This window comes from Sapajus apella, unplaced genomic scaffold, assembly GCF_009761245.1.
Source record: "Sapajus apella isolate SASKATOON/1434 unplaced genomic scaffold, GSC_monkey_1.0 scaffold244, whole genome shotgun sequence".
In the NCBI taxonomy this organism is placed as follows: domain Eukaryota; kingdom Metazoa; phylum Chordata; class Mammalia; order Primates; family Cebidae; genus Sapajus; species Sapajus apella.
Window position 1 is genome coordinate 79,857 of NW_022437184.1, and position 14,213 is coordinate 94,069.

Genomic DNA, 14,213 nt, shown 5'->3' on the forward strand with positions numbered 1-14,213 from the left:
TGCCCCAAGCCCAGCCAGCTGTCCCATTCAGCCTCAGGACTGGACTAGGTCAGCCCCCTGTCCCCAGTGACTTGGGGTGGGACTGGAGGAGGGGCCACCACGGCTTCTGTCAACAGCTACATTGAGCTACTTGCTAGAGTGGGCGTAGGCTCCTTGCCTGGCTTTTTAGAGTCTAATAAAAATTTAAAGGCAGGATAAAGGGGGAGTAAGAGAATGTCTATCCAAACATGCATGCCTCTCTTAGAATGGATCAGATCTGGGGGCCCTGGGCACCCCACACCAGGGCCAGTGGAGAATTCTGCCCCTCCTCCCTCTCCAGGCTGTGGCTAGGCCATCCCTGCCCTACTCCTCTGGGCATCCCAGTACATGGCAGGGGGGCTGCCAGCCATGGTTCTATGGAGCCCATACAATGAGTGACTCCTAGGGGTCCTGTTGTGAGCTGAGCACCATCACTCATGCCCCTGCCCCCCACTGCCAGGAGTGGGCCTAAAGTCCCACATTCCACAAGAACCTGCCTGGACTCCCCCCCCAAACCCCGGTACCGACTAGGACCCGCTCTCCATGATGACACAGCCACCACCCCAACCCCCCAGATGGCAATGGTGGGGACAGCAGTGAAGACAGTGCCACAGCTTGTCTAGGGGACACCTCTGCACCCAGCCGTGGTCACGCAGCCCAACACTGCAGAGAACACGAGTGGGGACAGTTCCATCTGAGAGCTCCTGAAGTCAGGACCTGTGTCTTGTATTCCCTTTGGGTGACACTCCTCATGTTCTGCCTCCTTCGGAAGCATGTGGAAGGGGCAGGGAGTGAGGTGAGGGCTGTCTGCCATGAGGAGGGCGTGCCACCCCCATGGCTCCACTGAAGCTAGCAGTGGGGGAGGGCAGAGTCACAGGAGACCGGGGTCCCGAGGACAGCGTTCAGGAGGCCAGGGTGGGTGTGGAGAGCAGGTGAGAAATAGCCCAGGGGCCGCGTGGAGCTGGCCAGCCCCCCAGGCGCAGCCTGGAGAGGATGCACTGTCTCCTCAAAGTCAAGTCCCCCAGCAGGGCCCCCCCCCGGGGTCCCAGCGGTCCCATCTCACTGCCAGCCAGCTGCCGACAGTTCACTCCAAAAGCTCTCCAGCCTCCAGCCAGGTATGGAGGGGTGGGGACAAGGAGGATGTGCTTAAATAAAGGTGGCACCCAAATGGGACAGCCAGTTTGGCCAAAATGGGAAACATCTACAGCCCAGCACCCAAAGATGTGATCACATGCCTTACCCAGGGTGGGGGTGGGAGCAGGGAATCCCAGCCACACCCATCCCAGGAGCCCAAAAGCAGTGGGCAGGCCCCATAGCCTCCTAAGGGGTTCTCCCAACCAAAAAAAAAAGTTTCACCTGTTTCAGGGAAAATGATTCAGAAACCCCAGTCAATAGTCACATTCCTCCTCCAGCCCAAGTGCTGAACTGACTGGCAGGGCACCCCAACTCCAGCCCCGGATTCTTCCTCCACCTCCAGAGTCAGATGAAGTCTCGGGCCTATCAGAGGACCCCTAGGCATCACCCCCAGCTCCTGGCTTTCCAAGGGCACCCTGACCTCAGGATGAGGCTGTCAACACTCAGTGCCTCCAAAGTCAGCTATGGCCTAAAAGAAATCAGGCAGCACATCAGGTGAGAAATTGGACAGGCAGGGCAGGAGCAGTGGCTCACGCTTGTAATCCCAGCATTTTGGGAGGCAGAGGCAGGTGGATCACTTGGGCCCAGGAGTTCAAGACCAGCCTGGGCATCATAATGGGACACAACCTCTACAAAACATTAAAGATTAGCCAGGCATGGTGATGCGTGCCTGTGGTCCCAGCTATTTGGGAGGCTGAGGCAGGAGGATCACTTGAGTTGGGGAGGTCGAGGCTGCAGTGAGTCACGATTGCTCCACTGTACTCCAGCCTGGGGAACAGAGCGAGACTCCTTCAAATAAAAAAAAAATAGAAAATGAAAATGGACAGCAAGCCATGCCAAACCCACCCAGAGCTCTCCTCATCGCAGGCACTCAATGAAAATGATGAAATCAAGAGGCAGCTTGGAAAAGATAAGGCAGCTGGCCAGAGAGAAAGCCAACCTTCTGGGCCGGGCCCCTACCCCCGGCCCGTTGGGAATATGAAGAAGTGTGAGGGCCTCATCCAGGCTATGACTACGCTGACCTGAAATGTGCCTCAGTTTCACTGGAAAGAAAACCACGTGACCCTCCTCTGACAGGGTACTGCATCCAGCGGTCCCTGGCCACACCGTGACCCATTTGGAGGACAGGGGGCTGATAAGACCATAGCATTTATGGCCAAGATGGTGAGATGGCCCAGGAGTTTTGTACAAACAGCCTCCTCCAGGAAGCCCTCCAGGAACACTGTGGTGCGGGTCACTTGCCCTCCATGAATCCCCAAAAGCCGACCCTCCAGGGCCCATGCTTCCCCTCCAGGTCTCAGCATCCCAACCAGACTGGAGGGTCCTCCCAGTAACTCCTCCAGAGTCGCCATGGGAGCCACAAGTCCCAGGGAAATGATGCAGGGGCATGATTCAGGAGAGCCCCAACTGTCCCCTAACTGGCTCAGGCCCCAGGCTGTGATGTGCCTCTCTGGGAAGCTTTGTCTGCTCCGTAAATTCAAGATGATCTCAGAGTTGTCATGAGGCTTGAAGGAGACAGGCATGGTAGCACAGGGGCCTGATGATGTCACCTCCCTCCCCAAAGGAGCCCTCACAGAGGGCAAATGGTTCAAAGGCATGCCTGGAACACCTAGGATTTCAGAGGAGTCTCCAGGAATGACCACAGATGCAGCTGAAGAGCGGGCACACCTACATCCCCACCCAGGTCACACGGAGCCCATCAGCCGGTTCTCTGACCCCTCCATTTGACTTCAGGTCTCCTCTGAAGCAGGAGCTCTCCCAGCAGAGGCCTTTGAAAACACCCTGCCTGGCCTGCCAGGCTCAGACACCAGCCCTGCATCCCGGTGGCGCAGGGCGAGAGGACAGGACCACAGACCAGAAGGCACCAGCACGTGCAAGGTTAGAAGCCAGCGTCACCTGATTTCGGAGCAGGTTAGTTTGAGCTACGAGATGAGCCTGCAGTTTGCCTTGGCACCACTGGGGGGCGGCTTTCTCAAGCAGCGAGACAGGCTGGGGTGGGGAGGTCAAGGCAAAGGAGGGTGGAGAGACCAGGGAGGTGGGGAGAGAGAAACAGAGACACACAGATTAAACGCACGTCCACACGCCCCACACGCAGGGGCTGCCCCAAGTAGATATGGGCCCTTGAGGCCGTGAGAATCAGGGGAAGCCTGAGGGGGCAAGGAGAGGGGGTGAACTCCAACTGCAGAGGCAAAGGTGAGCGTGGTTAGCAGCACAGGGGACCTGGCAAGCACGGCCTTGCCTGGAGGAGGGGCCGCCCCAGCCCCTCGCCTTAGGATGAGTGGGGCCAGCCCTGCACCCACCCGGCTCTCTCCAGCCAGGGACGGGTCACCTGGGATCTCATGATGGAATTCCACCCAGCTCGTCAAGCAGGGCGGCACCGTTCCAGGGAGACCCAAGAGGCCCACTCTCAGGCTGGCGGGTGGCCTGGATCGGGGCTGTGGGGCCAGGAATGGGCCTATGGTGAGCCCCACCCGGACACCCACAGAGGCCTCTCACTCACCGGCCTGGGCCCAGCACTGTCCGCCCCCCCAGCTCAGCCACCTGGGCCCAGGCAGAAGGAAGGCTCCACCCTCGGGTCTTGGACATCTGCCTTTCTCAGCCCCCTGCAGACGCCGCCCCACTCCAGCCCCTACCTTGGCGATTTTGGCTTCATCCTTCTTTTTGGCGGTTTGCAGAGACTCGTAGTGGTGCCGGGCACTGTCATAGTCCACAAGCTTGCGCCCCCGCTTGGCGATGCGAGACTGGGGCAGATGGGGGAGGGTGCTGAGTGGGGTCTGGCATCCCTCCTGAGACTCCAGAGACCCTACATGGACCCTTAGGGCAGGCAGGAGACCCCAGCTCCACAGGATCCCTTGAGCCCCGGTTGCTGGAACCCTTCTGGTGGCAGAGAGCTCACCCCTGCCAGCGGTCCAGCCCCACTGTGTGAAACATTTTCTTGCACATGAGCCCATGTGTCCGCGTCCACCAGCTGGTGACGTGTCAGCCAAGTCTCTTCCTCAGCCTGACCCCCGGCTTCTCATCTCCAGAGCCACCAACATCAGACTCAGGGAGCTTGAGGCCACTGCACTGGGGGCCCCTGAGGCCAGCATGAGCATGACACCCACCTCCCACCCACCAAGGGGATCTTGTCAACCCACTGATCAGCCTCGGCTCCAAGTGCACGTCATCCGGAGATCACTCGCCTCGGTGGAGACCAGAGACACTGCCGCCTCCTAGCACCCACCCAGGCCCGGCAGAGACAGCAGGCTGTGAATGCACACACCACACAGAGACACCCACACGTGCAGACCCAGACAACAAACAGGTGACATGCACACATACTCTTCCAAGCACACATGGTGTAAACATAGGGGACCTGCAGGCACACACATCCCTCGGCCCTGCTCCCCCTTCTACGCCTTCCACAATCACACAGCCAGCCACTCCGCAGCCACACACACGCACACACACACACACATGCCGTGGGACCCCCTCCCACAGCCCTGAGACCCAAAGGGACAGGAAGACCCAGGTCTAGGGAATGGGGGCGGCGGGCTGGCAACAGAGGGAGCAGCTCTGGAGGATAAAACGCTAGGTCAGGGGCTTCCTGCCTCCAGGGCAGCCTCCTCCTGGCCTGAGCTGCACGCCCTGGGCCCTGTCCTCTCTCCAGACCCCTCCAGGAAGCGAGGGACCTGCAAGTGGGCAGATCTGCAAGCAGGACTCTCACCTTGATGTCAGGGAATTGGCCCAGGTACGTGTCCATGGTCAGCAGCGCCTGGTCCACCAGCTTCTGGTGGTAATCCATCCACAGCAGGTCATTGTTCTGAGATGGGCAAGAACACGACAATGTCACCAGGGTGCTGGGCCACCCTTGCCCCGGCGCTCACCTCCCAGGGACCTGTCCCAGCCCCATCTCTTCACAGCTTGGTAGCTTCTCAGAGCCTCAGTTTCCCCATGTGTAAGATGGGGGCAACAGTTCCTGCCCTACTGGTGACTGTGAGGATCAGATACGCTGAGGACTGGGGTCAGCCAGGGAGGCTTTGTGAGTCGTGAGCCGTAACACACAAGTAAGGACGACCACGACCCACCATCTGACCCACCTTGGTGTGAGGGCGTGTCAGGAGAAGAGCCCTCAGAGAGGGAGGGCAGCTTGCCCCAGGGCACACAGCACGCAAACACCCGAGAACCACAGCGGCTTGTCCCAGAGGGCCCGGCCCAGTGGGAAGGGAGCTGAGGCCAGAGCGCCCTCCAGGAAGGGCCAGAGCCGCCGGTCCCACGCTCACCTCTGCGATCTTGTTGGCCTCATCCCTGCCGGGCCAGTCGGGCTCATACACCTCCTGCAGACACTCGTTCAGCTTCTTGGAGGCCTCGTGCATGGCTGTGGGGCAGGAAGGAAGGTGCGGACCTCCCACTGATAGCCCTCGCCCACCCTCCCAGCTCTGCACCCACCAGCTCCCGCTGGGTGCACCCTGCCTGCCTCCTACCTTTGACGGAGGCCAGGTAGGTCCGGAGATCCTTCTGCAGCCGGGTGCCTTCAGTCTGCAAAGAAAAGACTGGTGGCCCACCCGGTCCCTGACCCTCTCCTTCCTGCCCCCCTCACATAAATGAACCAACCAGGCTGCTCTCCTGACAGCAGCCACTGATCAGCTGACTTCCCAACAGGACAGCAGCTGGCACCTGCCCTCTTCCAGATGGCATTTGCAGCCTGGGAAGGAAAGCAGGAAGACAAGGACCACCCTGCAGGATGACAGGTTGTGCGTACGGCTGAATGACACACAGACAGCACAGCACCCGCGAGCAGCAGGACCATCACTCACAGACCTGCACTCAGACACCTGCGGACAAGTGGCCGAGCACAGGAGTACAGCCATGGCAGGTGTGGTGACCGCCAGTCCCCCTGTGCCACAAGCTCAGGAGGTGCCTGGGGACAGAGAGCTCCCACCGCCTCTCACTAGGGAAAGGGGGCCCAGTCCGAGCCTGTACAGGGACAGAAGACCTGCGGAAGAGATGGCATTGGAGCAGAGGTGCAGAATGCGGGGGTCATGGCCAGGACTCTAAGGACACTAGGGACATAGGCTGTAGAGGGAAAAGGCTCAGCGGGCAGTGGGCTGGGTGGTGACACTCCCTGAGCTGGGAGGGTGGTCTCCAGGGGCCTCCTGAGACAGCAGGACCAGCTGAGAGGCTAGAAGCCTGGGACGGGCCTCAAGTCCCTCTTGGACATCAAAACCAGAGCCAGGAAAGCTGAGTGAAGAACTCCAGGTTCCAGGAGGGGTGAACAACAGGCGAGGCCAGCACTGAGGTCTGAGACCACGCTCAGTGAGACGCGGAAGTTTCCAGAAGCATGTGCAAAGAGTGGGCCACACACAGGCTTTGAGGCCATGCAGACCCAGCTGTCCCTTACTAGCCACGCAGCCCTAAACAAGCTAGTGAGCCATCTGAACCTCAGTCTCCTCATCTTTCAACGGAAGGTAAATGATCCCTGCCTGGCACTCCTCAGATCCAGTGAGCAGGCTCAGGAGATGTGCCTCATGCTAAGGACAGGAACGCAAGGCCGAGAGGGGACTTGGGAGAGCGGCAGTGGCTGAGGCTGACCTTCGAAGGGAAGGACACCATCCTGGCCTCTCCTCCCTGCCGCCAGCTCAAGCCTCAGAGACATCCATGTTCTGGACGCCTCCTGCCCCGGAGGAGGGACAGCTGGCCCGGTCCCAGGAGACCCAGCACGCCTGCAGAGCTCCAGCCTGGCCAGCTTCATGCTTGCACAAGAGCTGGAAGGTGGCCCCATCCGTTCAGCTCAATCTCCAGGCAAAGGCCAGCCGGGACCCGGCCACCTCCACAGACTCACCCCGGCACAACACCCTCAAACCCACTTCTGTCTCCCCACTATGGGCCTCTCCCTGTCCGCAGCCGAGGCTGCTCTTTCTGCCCTGGTGCCCTGGAGGTCAGCACCTTCCATGCAGACATCTTGACACCCCTGCCCCACCTGATAGCACAGAAGCGGACAGAGGGTCAGCGACCAGCCCAGCCACGCAGAGACTGGGGGAGCCCATGAGCGCCTCCAAGCCTGGGCACGCAGCTGCAGCGTGTTTTGTGGGTAATGGGTAGGGACGCGGCCCTGAGAACCCACAGATCTGCCTGTTACGATGAATGCTTCCGTGTGGCAGCAGAGACAGCCACAGGAAGGTCTTACGAGCAGCACATAAGATGTTATAGGATTTTAAAAAGAGGAGGTGTGAAGAAAAAAACACTCTCTAAAATTCCTTTCATCCTGCATTGAGTAGGGTGTACAACACTGGCCAGGCGTCATTCTTACGGACATCCAAGTTCAAGGCCCTCCGATGAAAGACTGAGTGAAGAAAGAGACTGCCGCTCCACCGTGGACATCAGACCTCCCTGGAATTCCATCGGGGTGGGATGGAGACCCCTCGGGGCTGAGGATGAGGAAGGGTCCGTCCCACTCCTGACACAGCCACCCTCAGTCTTCACAATTAAAGGCTTTGTTGGTTGAGACGAGGATTAAAGTGTGTTCATAATGGGATGCTATTGTGTCTCCTGATGTCACAGAATCTTCCAGATCCAGCTTCTCTCCCTGCCAAGCCTCCACCATCGCAGCCACACCTCCCACGCCCTCCTCACCCTTCCTCCCTAGCAGGGTTCCCATGGGGTGGGTCGCTGTGTCCCCCATACCCCGGCTTCAGGCTGCATCACGGCCCCTAGTGATTTCCAAACAACACTGGGCTGTGGCCGGCACGTGGCATGCAGCGTAAGGGGCCGGCCGGAGCGCAGCCTCCCTGTGCCCACTGCAGCTGGCTTCCCAAACCAGTCACCAGGGTACACGCAGCCCTCCCGCACTGAGGCCCCAGCCAGCGGCCGTCTGCAGGGCAGTGCCCAGGCCAGCACAGAACACTGTGTGTTTGCTTTCAGACCGGCTCCCTCAGCCACTAAACAGGGATCTGAGAAACAATTCTCTGGGGGTCCCAGAGTTCAGAGTCCAGCTGGGGAAGGTCAGATTCAGGAGCCACTGCCCACCTCAGCCCATGCCCCAGCTACAGGACTTGGGGGAGTCAGGAAGGGACAGGCACAGCTCCAGTGTGGCTGGGCTCAGCCGGCATCCCCACCACCCTGCTGCATCTCCTGGATATCAGTCCCCACAGGTGGCCTGGGCGCCCGAGTCCCCGTGTTCCCAGTGGGTCTGGGGGCAGGGACACCCCTCCCGCAGGGACCCCCTCTAGCTCCAGCTCTGAACCTCGCCCCCTGACCATCAATGCCGGGAGTGACCATCACTCAATAGCCAGGGATGCCCACTTTGAGGAAAACCTTGGGTAGGCCCTGAGGACAAGAAGGAATCAGAACTGTCCCAACTCAGTGACAGGCAAATAGCAATGACAGCCCTGGGGCCTGGAGGGCTACAGATGGCCCCTAGGAAGAAAAGCCAGCTCTCCTGAGACACCCAGATGGCTTCCAGAAGGGCCTGTGCCGGGTGTGCAGTATTCTAGGGGAAGGGCAAGGGGCCTCATGGGCACTTAGAGCAAGGGCAGAAGGCAGGGGTGCCACTGTGACCAGCAGCAGGTGGGCCCAGGAGGGGCTGAGCACCTGGGTCCTTGTGAGAGCAGGTGACAGCAAGGTGACCTACACCCTCTCCTAGGGACCCCCCCTCCGCATAGGAAGGAGTGAGAGGCTCGCTTCTTCAAAGACTAAATCACCTGCCATCCTTGTCCCTCCTAGCGCTAAGCCCACTAGGTGTGGGGCTCACAGATAAAGAGGCAGGAAAAAGCTCAGCCTCCAGGCTTCCCACGCCCCATTCTCTCTCTCCTTCCACAGGGCCCCCAAGCCCACTGCAGCCTCCTAAATCCACTCCCTTGATATCAGTGACCCTCACTCCATTCCCTCCCAGTCCCCACACCCAGCCCCACACCCTGCCAGCCCCACACACCAATCAAATCCAGAACTGGCTGCCTTGGCCCCAGCCTTGAACAAGACTTTAAAACTGACACCCCAACTACCATCCCTGGCCCCTAAAAAGCCAGCCACACCGCCAAACCCGAGCCTGAGAGCAGACAGAGGCCCAGCTCGGGACCACTCCATAGCCACACCCTGGCAGCCGCCTGGCAGCGCTCAACACTGACTATCTTTAGCCCTGGCCTCTCTGCCCAGCCCCTCTATCCAAGGAGCAGTGAGTGACTGCTTGCCCAGAGTCAGGGACCAAGAGGGGGTAACTCTGAGGGACAGTGGGCACAGCAACACTGTGGTTTCAGCCCTGGGGCCGGGCCACATGGAACCTCAGCTCCCAGACCTGTGCTTCCCTCACCCTCTGCCAAAGCTCAGCCTGTTCTAAGGGACCCCAGCCCTCCACCCCTAACCTGTCCCCCCAGCCTAGCCAGCTGCCCTCAGGACAAGGGATCAGCTCCAGAGAGGAAACTCAAGAGTGAGCCAAAGGCCACAGAGCCTGGATTTCAATCCCTAACACCCACACCAGCTGTGTAGCCCTGGAAGATGTGCTTACCCTCTCTAAGCCTCAAGTGCCTCATCTGCAAAATGAGGAGAATATCAGCATCCATTTCAGGGACTGCAAAGTTGTCTGTCAAACACACAGCACTTACTGGCCCATGGCCACAGCAACTCCTTAAAGGGCCTTCAGAGCAACCGACAACCCGCTGAAGCGAGCTGAGTAGGGACACGTCCCGGGGCTTCCCAGAGACAGAATCGGAACCTAAGACCAGGTTTCTTGTTTACGCCTATATTTTGCAGGTGAGGAAACTGAGGCCCACGGGGCCCTGGGAAGTTCCTATCTACAGAGGCAGTAGACATTCCCTGTCATGGCGTCTACCTGGGCCTTGAAACTCCTCCCATAACTGGCCTAGAGGACAAGCAGCCAAGGTGGCTCCCCAATCCCTGTCCGGTGAAGCCTGTCAGGCTGCGTCCCTCTGGCAAGCCAAGGCTGGTTTGACCCTGGGGCCTCTGCCCCGTGCTCCTGGTCCTCTCCCAGAATGTTCCTGGCCCTCCCAGCTGCACCCTGTCCCTCTCCCAGAATGCTCCCGGCCCTCTCCCAGAATACTCCCAGCCCTCCCAGCTGCTCCCAGCCCTCCCAGCTGCTCCCAGACCCTGACCAGTGAGCAGTCAGGGTTCTCCAAAGGAGACCCCTTCCCCAGGTTCCATGCCAGCTGCAGAGGCTTTGGTGGGCGCCTTCAGTGCTTTCCAGGCCTCAGACACGGACAAAGAGTATAGAGAGGCCTGGTCCCCTAGAGCCCAGGGGCTCACCCCACCCTTTCCCGAGCTGAGCTTAGACTCTGACCTCACACCCCATGCCCGGTCCCATTCCTCTTGGCCTCCTTCCCTGGCCTCCCTCCCCACCTGTCACTCCCTGGGGCTGGCCTGCAAAAGCCAGTGAGCCGTGGTGCAGCTCCCCCTCCTTGCTACTTCAGTCCTCCCCAGGGAGGGGGAATTGCCAGAGTCATCTCCTGTCCTCACACAGCTGCAGCAGTGGCTACGGACTTAGCAGATCTCCAGGGGAAGCTTCAGGGGTGGCCCAGGGCAGGTATTCTGAGCCCTTAAGCAGGAAAGCCCTCTCTATACCCAACCACTTCCTCCACAGTGCCAGTGTGATCGCAGCCTTCTGTCACTGGCCCCTGGCCTAAAAAGGCCCTTGGTAAGGATGTCCTGGAAGTCCCTTCCAGGCTTTGGAGCTAGGCAAGTATGGATCTGAATCCACTTCCAGAGCTAGATGGCCTTGGGCAAATTATCCAACTCCACCTCAGCTGCTTCACCTACCAAAGGGGAACGGTGGTACGGGCGCCTTACAGAGCCATTGGGAGGTGTCCACAGCCATCTCCAATTGGCCCAGCCTTGAGCCTGCCACAGAGCCGGGCACTCACCATGCTCAGCAGATGCCTAAATCAAATCCAGCCTGCTCCGCCCCCACGCTGACAGCTGCAGATGCCACTCTCCTGGCAAGAAGCTTCTACAGCTACCATTGCCCCTGACACGCAGTTTCCCCGAGTCTGGCCACGATCTATTGCCTGCTCCTGTCCCACCCCCCCTCCCCCAGCTACCCTTCCTATGTCTCTTACCGAGGACCTAAAGAATACGTACCCCCACCCTCCTCTTTCCCAGCATGCATGGCCTGTGCGGCCTTCTCCAGGAAGTCTTCCATGATCTTGTCGGCCCACACTGATTTCCCTCCTCCAAGATCTCGTACTCCACAAATTCAATTCGTGCCATTTTCCAGCTGGCAGCTGACTTTTCACAGACTCCCTAAGGCCAAGGGCCACCCACACTCACCAGCTGCTTGTTGAAGTTCTGGACGCACTGCTCAAACTGCTCATCCTTGGTCTCATCTGCCTTCCCCAGCTTCTGGAGGACCTGCCGAGGCCAGGAGGGAAGGGGAGAGTGTTACCTGGGAAAGGACAGTGACCAACCCAGGAGTGTTCCGTCACCAACACCACAGACCAGGGTCTTGGAAGCCTCTAGCCAACATCGCCCAGTGCTGGGTGCCCTCCCAGGGCATGGCTGGGTCCACCCGGTCTTCAGGACACCCCACCCTCTACCCAGGGCTCAACAATCAGGCAAAAGTGGAGCTTAGGACAGGCTTATAGTGACCACAGCCAGGAGTAGGGGGGCTTCAGAGGCAGCAGGAAGGATCAGGCCTCCTCCTTGCTGACCTCACACTACACCCCTGGGTGCTCTGCCCCCACCCTGTCAGCTGTAAAGTGAGCCAAGCAGAAGTGGGGCCAAGCAGGGGCAGCCCCCCTTCCCCAAATGACTCCATTCCCTGGGCCCAAGGCCCATGAATGCCACAGGCATCAGCAGAGCAGGCCCTGAACCGGCAGGAGCCACCTCCTAACAAGGAGGGCAGCAAGGGGTGGCTCGGGGCTGCCAGGCCAGTCGGAGTCCGCTTCTGACCTGACTGGGTTTTTAGGCGTGACCTGCCCCAGACACTCTGCTCCCTCCTGCACACGCGCGTGCACACACACTCACACAAGGCACACAAGGGCACACACATGGGCTCACAGCCACTCTGCTGGCAGCCAAGAGTCTCAGAGGCAGACCCCCTGGTGAGAGGCAGCTGTCCTCCTCCTTCAGCTGTGTTGGTGGGGGAGGGGACCGGTGGGCAAGGGCCGAGAAGGGGAGCCACATCGGGGCGGGGAAAGCTCCAGGGAAGGAAGGCGCCGGCTCAGGACCCTGAAAGCACATGCTGACCACCATGCCCTCCCAGACTTCCCTCACTGCGCCTGCTCCCCCAACCCCAGAGCTCCCCATGAGGGTTAGAGTGGTGGGGGCAGGGAGGCAAAATACAGAGGGAAGGGGGGATGAGGGGCAGGGTAGGGAAGAACAGGAGAAGAAAAGGACAAGGAGCCAGGGCTCAGAAAAGGGATGAGGAGTGCGGGGGTCGGGGGGTGCTGGGGAGTGGAGGGGAAGGGCAGGGACACACCAGTCTGCAGCCTGGGGGGCACCTCCATCAGGGCGGAAAAAGGGCCAACACTGACGGCTCAGCAGAGGCCTCTCCCAGGCACTGACCAAGACCCCACAAGAATGAGAAGGAAACGGGGTAAGGGGTGGGAGTGGAAAGTGAAGGGAGAAAAGGTGGGCCCAGGAGCAGTGGGGAGCCCCATGAACAAGGGGCGAGCAGACCCACAGACACAGCCTCCCTTCCAAGACCCAGAGCCAGGCTACGTTGCCAAGAACGTCAGCTTTGCCTGCCCAGGGCCCAGGCCAGGGTCCTGCACTGAGGGATGCCTGGTTCCAGGACAGAGCCGGGCCCCTTCCCATCCTGCCTGCCCTTGCAGGGCCTGTGGTGCCCTGCTGCACTTCCCCCACCCGGCCCAGGAGCCCTGGCAAGGCCAGCTGCTCTTGTCCATCTTCCACCAAGCACCTGCTCTGTGCCCGGCCTTGAGCACCTTGGCTGGTGCAGCAGAGAAGAATCACATGTGGGTCTCTGTCCTGACACAGGGGAACACTTAGGGCTGTGGGACCCTGGGGTGGAGATCCCATCTAACCTGGGCAGTCAGGGAAGACTTCCTGGAGGGGGTGACAGCTCAGACAGAGGGGAGGGGCTACAACAAAGGAGACCAGAAAGAGGGAGCATTTGACTGGGGAGTTTTGAATTGCTCACGGTGACTGGAGGTCACAGAGGATGGTGCGGGAAGGTGAGTGGCAGGCAGGGGGCAGGTGGGCACTGGGAGGCAGCACTGACGATACTGTGCTACTATGGTCAGGGCACAGCCCATGGGCAAGGGCAGCTGGATGCCAAGGGCTGACGCTGGAATGAGAGGAAAAACAAAACAAAACCCACATGAGCAAGAAAATGGGCACTGCACAGTCACAGGCTCCCCACTGCTGCCCTGGCAGCCACACCCAGGCGGTGGAAGGGACCCCAGAAAGTGAGTTGAGTTGGGGAGGTACCTCGCCCAGCTCAGCACAGAGCTTGGGTAGGCAAGTCAGCCCCTCTGCTGAGGTGCCCGCCCCATAGCCCCACCACCTCCAAAGACAGGAAGAGGCCACCAGATGGAAAAGAACTCCCAGAAGTATACCAGGGTCACCAGAGAGACCCAGAAGCTCTCAGAAACAGGTCAGGGACTGGTCAACGCCCAAGAAAGGAGCAGCAGGGAGGAGGTCACCTCCATGCCTTGCTCTCCTTCTCCCTGGGAAGACAGACACAGTCAGCCAGCAAAAGGTCCCCAGTCTGTCCCACCCACACTGGACATCAGGGCTCTCGAGGTATGCAGAGGCAGACGCACACTCGACCCAGTTCACAAACACTGCTGTGTGCTCTGCACAGACAGCTGGAGCCCACAGGGAGATCTTCCAGCCTTGAGAATGAGAAGCCAGCCCAGGTGAGTCTCCATCCAGCAGTGACAAGACGCTTGGGAAAAGGGACACCTACACTCTGAGCCTCAATCTACAAAATGAAGTGAACATCAGCACCCTCCTCAAGGATTACAAAGATCATGTCTATAAAGTGCATAGCAGAACCTGGTCCACAGTATTCAAGAAATGGCCAATCCCTAAAGGCCTTCGGAGGGTAATGTACAGAGGGCAATGTGCAGAGGGCGATGTGCAGAGGGCGATGTGCAGAGGGCCATGTGCAG

General features: G+C 59.7%; 1 protein-coding gene across 32 annotated transcripts in view; it reads right to left on the bottom strand.

Moving 5' to 3' along the window:
* Positions 1 to 14,213, bottom strand: part of BIN1 (bridging integrator 1) — a 56,559-nt gene that overhangs the window by 15,915 nt on the left and 26,431 nt on the right. For 17 of the 32 annotated variants that reach the window (XM_032271678.1, XM_032271675.1, XM_032271666.1 and 14 more), the window contains 6 exons: positions 11,407 to 11,487; positions 5,616 to 5,670; positions 5,415 to 5,509; positions 4,859 to 4,954; positions 3,786 to 3,893; positions 3,049 to 3,141 (listed from right to left, as the gene is read on the bottom strand). In XM_032271678.1, the coding sequence (XP_032127569.1) occupies positions 3,049 to 3,141; positions 3,786 to 3,893; positions 4,859 to 4,954; positions 5,415 to 5,509; positions 5,616 to 5,670; positions 11,407 to 11,487 (528 nt within the window). The remainder of the gene's footprint in view (positions 1 to 3,048; positions 3,142 to 3,785; positions 3,894 to 4,858; positions 4,955 to 5,414; positions 5,510 to 5,615; positions 5,671 to 11,406; positions 11,488 to 14,213) is intronic. The other 15 variants (XM_032271682.1, XM_032271679.1, XM_032271674.1 and 12 more) reach the window with 1 other exon arrangement.